Genomic DNA, 9,652 nt, shown 5'->3' on the forward strand with positions numbered 1-9,652 from the left:
TTTTTAAAATATATATATGAAAGATAGTCAAATGACTTTCAACAAACAGATTTCATTGTTATTTATTAATGCATTAAACCATCTTGGGAACTGGCTCTGTTTCTGGAATCCAATATTTCGATCTCTTCTTCCTTTTTCTTTTATAAAAAAACAGAAGATAATACTTCTCTCATCACAACATCTTGAGAATTAAGGTGTGTGAAATTTGTAGCAAAGAAGAAAATGCTAAGCAGAGTGAGATCTATTTGAACAGTCATTCCCATGGTAGGAAAAGAAATGCTATGAGAAATGGTGCCTGACCTTGCGTAAGCTGCTGCAGCATATTGTTCAATTGTATCTCCTAAGGAAGCTGTAACAGTCTGTAAAGGATACTTTATTTCTTCATTGGCTGCTTATCAGCGGGTGCAGTGCTTAGGTTTGGTTTCCAGAAGCTTTCTCTGCGCAGGTCAAGCAGTAAAACTGGGGGAGCAGATGGGAAGAACAATATTTTGAACACAACTGTACTTATTCACAGCTTAGTAAAGCAAACAAACCTCTTTCAGTCCACACAGCCCTGAAGACTCATACAAAATAGTCAAAGTTTATGTCAATTTGGACCAAGTATCTATCAATTAGCAGTCCACAGCCCTCTGCAGGACTCTTGCTGCTATACAGGATGGAGTGATTTTCTTCACATTCAACAGTCCCTGGTAAAATTGCAGCAAGCATTAGGAAGCTTTCCTTAGCATGCTTTCAATGTTGCTGAACTTTAATCTTCTTGCAATATCTAAAGGAGTCTCCCCATCCTGAAAGAAACAGATGAAATACATCAGAATATGATAAACATACATCAAGTACAAAGAGCTCTCCTGAACTTGACACCTTCAGTGTTAGACACTGACCTCCTGCAAAATCGTTACTGCCACATCCTTGACATAAAGAAAAGGATGTGCTGGGTTTAGCACAACTCTTACTGAAGTCAAAGGTATCATCCTTGCCTCTACTACAGCAGTGACATCCTATTCACTATTCCCTGGGGCCAATGTCCAAAGACATTGCAGAGTTAAGAGCTAACTTCAAAAACAACACAGACAAAACTTCCTTTGTCTCATTTGAACAGTACAGGTACTCCTGGGTCAGTATCCCCTGTGACAATATTTGAGCTTCCTGAAGGACAGCAGCAGATGGACTTAGCTCCTTTCAAAAGAATGGTGCCATTCAGAGCACTCTTAACACTCCCCTGCAGTATGCATCTTAGGAACAACTGCAGAACAGCTCTGAGTTAAGCAGATCTGCCAAACCAGTGAATATGTAGACTGATGCCAATGGTAGAAATCCAGCTGTGAAGAATCTGGACTTAAAGCTGCCCTTGTCAATGAAGGCAATGGGTCAAAAACTGCTTTAAGCCCCACAGCAAACAAGTCTGCTGCCACAAAGCTCTGCAGCCTTTGTTTTTTTTAAACTGCTACACACCAACCAAGGTCTACAACATACTGATTCACCATCTTGATAAGAGTAACCTGTTATTAGCTTCACTTTCTTACCTGATTCTTCACAGAAACGTCTGCATGAGCTTCAAGCAGTAGAGGAATGACTGCCTGGTTTCTCATTTCACAAGCATAGTGAAGGGCTGTGCTACCAGACTGAAGGGAAACAGTAGAAGGAATAAAGCTGAAATCCATCTGCTTTAATAGAAATTAGGTAAATAGTGCTTGCAGTTCCCCCTTATACCTTATCATTTTCCCCGACAATTGGATGCATAAAATATGTTTCAATGCACAACACAGTAGAACACATTCTCATAAAAGAAACAGGAAAAAAAAATTCTCCTCTAGGATACAGCTGCTAAAACAAGTCTGATACCTTTATCAGGAAGCTAATAGTTCTTTACTTATTTCAGAGTATTCCATAATCTTTAGCTCAACAACTATTAATTAATATTCTTTGCTTAAGCTTAAGTATTTTAGAATTTGTTTGCTGTTCAAATTGTAGTTTTTCCTTTTCTACACTGGAGGAGAGGAGCTCTTTGCCATACCCAAGCAGACTTGTCAACACAGAGACTACATATGGCCAATTAGTGCACTCTAAAGACCAAGAAAAGACACAGGGTCTGGTGCCACGGCATGACCTTAGCCCACAGGTCAACCTTGGTCTAAGAACTCAGAAACAGTGATGAACTCAGAACTTTACATCACCAGAATATTTGTAGGATAACTATTTAAAAGATCAGTATTTCAATCCAGTTGGCCTGGATGTGCTTTTAAAATTACTTTGGTTGGAAAGGTTCTGATAAAGTTAAAAACCCAGTAGAACTTTTACCCTGGGAGCATATATCACAGCAGTCAAGAAGTTGATAGTCTAAATAAATATGTAAATAAATAAATAAATGGTCCAAATAAACGTTCACATCCAACAATGTCACACTGGATTTTAGATGCTATGCTTGGAACAACTGTTGAAGAAAAATAAACCTGATTCAAACGCTACGCTCTCAGGGGAGAATTGTTTCTGAGTACATTACAAAACTAATGCTTAAGCATCAAGGAGAAACACCAAATCTTCCTGTTATATCATTCCAGTCTCTGATCCTTCCCTGAATGAAGCATTGTATTGCTCAAGACTGAAGTCTGTTTTTACTAATATTGCATGCACACAAGCCTCATCTACATGTGTATAAATCTACTTACAAAGTCTGTAGCATTAACATCAGCTCCAGCCCTAAGCAACATCTTGACCAGGTTTTCATTCTGCTTTGTCTTTGAGATCTGTTTGATGGAAGGGAGAAAGTTACATGGTGAGACACTTCACCTGCATACCTGTATATCGTTTTTCCTAAAAAAAAAAAAAAAAAAAAAAAGAAAAAAAAAAAAAAAAGAAGTGTCTGGCTTCTGCAAATACCAAACTGGTGCAGTGACACAATTCTGCCCCTTCACCAGCTACACTCATAGCAAAAACTTTGCTTCTTCTGTTGCTCTCCATCGGACTTTGCTTCAAAAAGAGCAGCTCATATTCTGTGTAGTTTGATGGCCTAAAATATCACTTTAAGAAAGGTGGTAAGGAGAAAAGTAAATCTATAGGATGAGCTTTTTCACTTTCATTCAGACTCACCATGAGAAGATATCCAATAAGCAAAACTGGCATGAGGATTATGATGAGCACATAATCAAGGAAGGCAAACCGTTTTCTCACAGCATAATGCAGACACGTGCGGTGTTTCTAAACATAAAATAACCCCATTTAGTGCAAAAATCACTTCTCTGATAATATTTGTATAATATTGATAATACCAAATCCTTTCTACATTTCAAACACATTATTTTTTAGATTATCAACTAGAAATAGTTCTCTGATTGTCAAGCAGAAGCAAGCATGTGTATTTTGCTTCCTTTAAGTGGAAGCACATTTGTCTCTTGTAGACTCATGTAGACAGGGCCCCCACGTGTAAGAAGGATGGGAGATGCAAAGATTTTAGTGAACATGGCTGCAAACTTGGCTGTTGAGGGAAAGGGGCAGAGTGGAAATCTCTATCCTGACCCAGCAAGTGAAATCAGTGGGAAGAATCCCTGTAGCTCCTCACATACAGAAGTTTTGTTACTGAAGCAGAGACACAGAAGAGCTTACGTCACCCATATGAAACAGGAAATTAGCAACACCCACAGCAGACTTCCAGTGAGAATAGTTTAGCAATCTTGGAATGTTGCATCTACTAAAGAAAATAAAAAGCAGAGTTGCTAACTTGGATGTTAAAGATGACACATGTCAAATGTCCTACAACTCATTAAACTGGAGTCTGACAGATTAGGTTATGGTATTATGTCACGGCCCAGAATAAGCTCAGAAGCCATTCTCTGTAATCTTCTGCTTCCTATTCTCAGTTGTGAGCACTAGTCAAGCTCTGTACCCAAGGACTTAATTCCATCTGTGAAGGTGAAGCAGAAAATAATTTAAGAAAACTAGGCAAGGCTAAGAAATGACTGCCAATGCAATAAGCATGATCTTACTGCAAAGTAATGAACCATTTCAAAGGGACTTTGAGGTGAGTCAATCTTCTGGATCAAAGTAAATAGAATTGAACATTCCCCACTGACCTCACACACATTTGTTGTGGGAAAGAAAAATGTGCTGGGCACCAGAGGTGTAAAATAGCACAATGGTGTGTAGGAACTTGTTAAGTATTGACTTAGAGTTTGAGATGATATAACAAAATTGACAAGGTTAGATATTTTTTCCTAGCTCTTAATCACCTTTAACCTTATTCCAGCTCCCACAAGAACACATTAATAGTGAAATCAGAATATGCATCCTTTGGGCTCCTTTTCTTTGTAATGTACAGGAAACCTACCACAAAAAACCACACTTTATCACCCTTGGGAAAATGGCCACTCACAGCTGTTCTAGAAAGCAGGCAGGTTGTAGAAAAGAAAACACTGAACAGAAAAAAAAAATTAGGGGAAGGACAGACAGAAAGCTTCTCCCTTCAACCCTCAATACACACTATTATGTACTCATGCTACACTATTATACATACACATGCATATGTATACATATTATATACATTTTTTGTAGTGTGAGTTTCCCCTGGGATATCCATGGGAGGAGGACAGGCTGTCCTTCAGATCTTCCTCTTAACCACAAGGTAAGTACAAAGACTGATGGAGAAGAAAGGCTACAGAAGGAACAGATATAAGCTGGAGGGCAGGATGAATGCAGAGTGCTGCAGACAGGATCCACTCGGGACTGGGGATGACATGCAGTATTGACTAAATGGGAAACACAAACACAGAGAGAAAATGAAGTTGGCAACATTTATTATATCTGGTGTGTTAGCAAGTCAGGAAAATAAATGAGGAAATAAATAGAAACATAAAGGTTTACTGGCTTACAATGTCAGGATTAGACATGCCCAAGCTGCAAGCAAAACTAAGGTTTGCACTACCAGTGTTTCCAAACGTGTACTCAGAAGAGCAGTCAGCACGAAGGGCCAGTTGTGAGCACTTACCTTGTTTCGGAGGTTGACGTCAGCATTCTTTTTTAGAAGATAGCTAACTATTTTGTTGTTTCCCTGCTTGCACGCACAGATTAAGGGGGTATCTCCACTGAAGCTGTCCTGGATATTCAGGTAGTTACTGTTTTTATCCAAAAGGAGCTGAACTTCACCGAAATCATTGCTATAAGCTGCGTGACAAATGGGCTGAAGAGAGAAGAGAATATCTGTCAACACATATAGTTCACTGACACCTCTTGTACCCGCCACCCTGACTTTGTGCTTGCACGGCCTCAGAACCTCCCAGGCAGTCCCAAACAGAGGCTGTCATCCCAAGCATCTTCCAGAAGATGGCGGTAAGAGATACACCTGCAGCTGCCATAGAGCTGTCAGTGCTCCGTGTGAGATGTCTGACGCGGGCCGTGCACAGTGGAATGAAATTTCTGTTCATTTTGGATGACATTCTATAATCCAAGAAATAAATACGCTACATTTTCAGCTATTAAAGAATGGCCTCTGGCCTCACAGTAGTTGGTTACCATACTAAGCAGCAAGCCCTGACAACCCACATCTAGCCAAACTTAGAGCAAGCTTTCCCTTCAGATGAGCACTGCTGAACATGAGGCATCACTCCTGACTCATCAGTTCACAGAGCAGAACCACATAACAGGTGAACGCTGAGACAGAATTTAAAAAATAAATAAAATACGATAAAACAAACCCACCCACCACAACACTTCCTTTATTGGACTTCAAGTTAAACCTTGTATCTAAGGTATATGTGAGTGTACAGCTCTAATCATGCTTGGCTTTTGAAAATTGCTTGCTGCTCACATCTTCACTCAGTATGTTCAAGCACCCCTGACCATACTCACTATTCCTTCCCTGTTTAGCAGCAAGAAGTCAGAATAAGCACAAGTGAGTAATAGGAGTATTATACATTTCTAATCACCAGCAAGCAGAAAACAACAGCCTAACTGGTAACATTTGAAGTTCTCCAGTCAAAAAGAGAAAGGTTTATTTCTTATTTCCTCTTCAATATTGACGTTCTTTGCCATTTTCCAAGATACGAATTTCTCCAGGTGGTCTCAGTCTCTATTCTTTTAATCCATTCCTACCACAATTGCTATACATTCTTTCAGAAACAAATGGGTTTTAATGATTTCAAGGAGAAATCCCTCTTGGCATAAGAACTCTGCATATCTGTGCCATTCAATTAATCAGTTTGGCTAATAACCTTATTCTCAGTCATGTCAGTGTCTAGTACACTTCACATCCACAAAAGAGAAGCTCCACGCAGTCTGCTAGTAGCCTGCTACTCTTGCTTTTAAATACAGCTCTGCTCATTTAAAGATGCAGGAGATTTGCTGCTTGGTTGAACGCTGGCTCAAATCCCAGCCATTTACTATACAGTCTTACTCCTTTCTCCTCTGGTTCTTGCTAGGCCAGCAGCTAATGTGATCAGATTATATCCTGTAGTGTTTTTCTTTCCACACTGACTCACAGCATTTTACTTGTTCAAAAACTTCAAGGTATTCTTGATTGATACTTGCATTGACCCAACGAATCTTTTTCTAAACCTTACACTACTATTGAATCCAATTGTAGAGCCATGAATGGTGGTGGAGAAATTACCACACCCTAACAGGGTACATTACTTGGAAATGAAGTCATCCATAGAGACAGGCACGCAGGAGTCACACTCCTTATGTTCTGAAATTGGCAGTTCTAACAAAACATCTCAAGCATGGATAATTTAAGGAAGCAATTCCCAACCATTTCACCATCTGATATAAGTGTAATTTAAGTGCTTAAAGTATCTTTTAAATGATTACTACTCCAGCAAAGCGGGGGGTCTTTTTTATAACTGACTCACTCATAATACATTCCATTCATTAAAACAAACAATACCACGCATTCAATAAACAGGTTTTGTGGGTTTGTCTTAAGGTTCATTTTCATTCTGCAGATTTGCATTCTAGAAAATGCCTATTTTAATCCGAGAAAATGTGTTTAAGGTGAAAGGACCCATAGCTCTGACATACAATATATGTCCAGAATTGACAAATAGTACTTGAGGACTGGAGGAGTGAACACACAAGCAGGATATTTAACAAAGGAAAACAAACAACCGTGAGCACATCATTCTGTTCACAGTAGTATTCAGGACATCACAATAGTACTCAGAATTGAGCTCTATGGAGAAGGACCTGGATGTGATGCAATCTACTCAGCCCATCAGCGTGTGAATGCACACTCAAGCTCCCTACAATACTGAAAGAGAAGATACTTTCATTGAATAGCCTTTTAAAATTAAAAGAGTGCCTTTTGGGATGGAAATGTAACCTTTTAAAGGAACAGATATGCAATCCTACCTCTGGAAAGAGAAGCAGTTCTACAAGCTGTATTCACAGTCAGAGAAATGAAATTTCTGTTTGTTCTCCAGTATGCAAATGGGAAGTTTATAAAATAATGAATATGCTTAAGTAACACTTATGCTGAAATCCAGGGTTGTGCTGACTTAATCACAGTCCAGGGAAAACCTCGTAAGAGCTAAAAAAATTTCTTCTAAATCCACTTTCTAAACAGAAGTTTCCCTAGATAATGTTTCCTTAGCCACCAGCTTTATTATCTGTATTCAACATAAGTTAAGGAGTCCACTCACAGTTCTTAATTATCAATGCACAGTGCTCAGAATCACTCTGATCTCAAAGTAGAATAACAAAAAAAGCACTGAACATGAACTTAGTCCGCAAAGCCACAATCATACTATTTGCTGTGCTTATTTTGCTCTTATGGTACTTTTGTCAACTTGTAATAGCTAAAGCACAGTGTTCCAAAGGAAAAGAACTGCCATATTTTTAAGCCCATATGCATGACAATGCAAAGGGAACAAAACTAAAAGCAACATATATCCACAGCTTCAATAGCTTCAGTTACTGTGCAGAAAATGGTCACATACCTCTGAATAGAGTATCCCCATGCCTATTCTTCACTGCTTGAGTTCTTTCTTTCTTGTTGACCAGCCCAGCAAGCTAACTTCACCCGAAATGCTCTCAAACTTGTTTGAATCTGGTTAACATTTAACTTAAAACATAGATATCACTTTTAAGCTACATTTGCTTTCTGTGCTTTCTACTTGGTGGCATGAAACAATTGTCTTCAGAAACCCAACCCAGCAAGGTAAGTGTGGGAACAGCAGCTTACAGGAGACTGACAGAACAAGTTACAACAGAGAGAAGCATTTCCCTTTGTCATCTTTGCAATAACAGCCTCTGGTTACCAAAAAAGGAAAGCAGTAAAATAGGCTAGGGATGGGATGGGGGCAGGGGGTAGTGGAGGGAGATGAGAAGAAAGAAGAAAAATTTGCTAGTGAAGAAAGAGAGGGAAAAAAAAGTGGAAAACGTGAACATTAAAGCTGAAAACAAGTAACTAAGAATGGTAGGTAGTTTGCCACTCTAGCTACTTCCCATACACAAGTCCCAAACCCTCCGCGAGAAAACTTCAGAGAGATACTGAGTAAGATTCCATACCTTATTAAAGAGATTTCCTGGTATAATTAGTTTCAGTCCCTTATTAACCAGACCAGCCCATTTCATCATCTGCTTACTCATCTCTTCCTAGCCTTGTCCAAACACTGAACATGACTCACAGTAGCCTGCTTTTGTGGTTTCACACTGATGGACAGCTTAATACTACAACTCACTGTTCGTACTACTCTCACTCTCCACTCCTCAAAGGAAGGGGAGAAAATATGGTGGAAAAACGCTCAAGGGTTGAGACAAGGACAGGGAGACCACTCAACAATTAGCATCATGGGAAAAGCAGACACAGCAGAGAGCGATTAGCGTAATTTATTGCCATTGCTGACAGATCAGAGAAGTGAGAAACTAACATAAACCAAAAACACCTTCCTCACCCTGTACTCTCCCTTGCTACCAAAGCCTATTCCTAAAGCCCCCATTCTATTTGAGTTTTCAAGGTTGTGAGGGTAAGAATATGACAGTATTTCTGTGGTGCACTCAGCTAGCCTTCCTAAGGAATACATACATATTTTACATGTTGATAAGCACTCCAAACTCTCTCTTCTCTGTATGATTTGTAGTCATTACATCTCCTCCAAAAATACATATTTTTAAAATGCTTTGAAACATGTCCATGCAACTGCCATCTTAAATTCGAGTCCTTTGCCTTACATTTGAAAACTTCTTACCACACAATTTTCATATTTATTCTTCAGAGAGGTGGGGAGATATATACAAGAGCTGGTTTGAAAGTAGCACCTTCTATTTGGAAAAAATGGCACCCACTGTCATTCATCAACACTTGCTGAACGTTCATGGAGACTGAACAATGGATGTGAGCAGAGCCAGGGTGTACATTTCATCAGTGGCAACAGTGATATAAAAGACAAATTGTGTTCACTGTCACACCACGAAACGAAGAGCTTCTCAATCAGTTCTCACCTGCACAAATTTCCCAGGATTACAGCCAGTGAACTGTGTACAGAGCTGAATATCCGCTTCAATGCATTGGATATGATGGTGGCAACATCAGAATATCATAAAATTTGCTCAAGGTGATTTCCACAAATGCTCACACAGGAACAGAAAGAACTCTGTTTATCAGGGCCTATTGAACCAGTGAGGCAAAAGGTGGCAGCTTCCTGGATTGCACCATTATCAGTGG

The 9,652-nt window shown here is 39.4% G+C and overlaps 1 protein-coding gene across 1 annotated transcript; it reads right to left on the reverse strand.

Moving 5' to 3' along the window:
* On the reverse strand, window positions 1-8,181 carry ANKRD22 (ankyrin repeat domain 22). The gene is made up of 6 exons (XM_065746186.1): window positions 7,926-8,181; window positions 4,979-5,170; window positions 3,088-3,195; window positions 2,667-2,744; window positions 1,524-1,622; window positions 1-785 (listed from the first exon to the last, which is right to left on the reverse strand). The coding sequence occupies exons 1-6, from the start codon at window positions 7,944-7,946 to the stop codon at window positions 708-710; spliced, it is 576 nt and encodes a 191-aa protein (XP_065602258.1). The 5' UTR covers window positions 7,947-8,181; the 3' UTR covers window positions 1-707.
* Between the last annotated feature and the right edge of the window lie 1,471 nt (window positions 8,182-9,652).

Source organism: Cyrtonyx montezumae, unplaced genomic scaffold (assembly GCF_038088225.1).
Source record: "Cyrtonyx montezumae isolate F1298 unplaced genomic scaffold, pur_monq_1.0 scaffold_4, whole genome shotgun sequence".
NCBI lineage: Eukaryota > Metazoa > Chordata > Aves > Galliformes > Odontophoridae > Cyrtonyx > Cyrtonyx montezumae.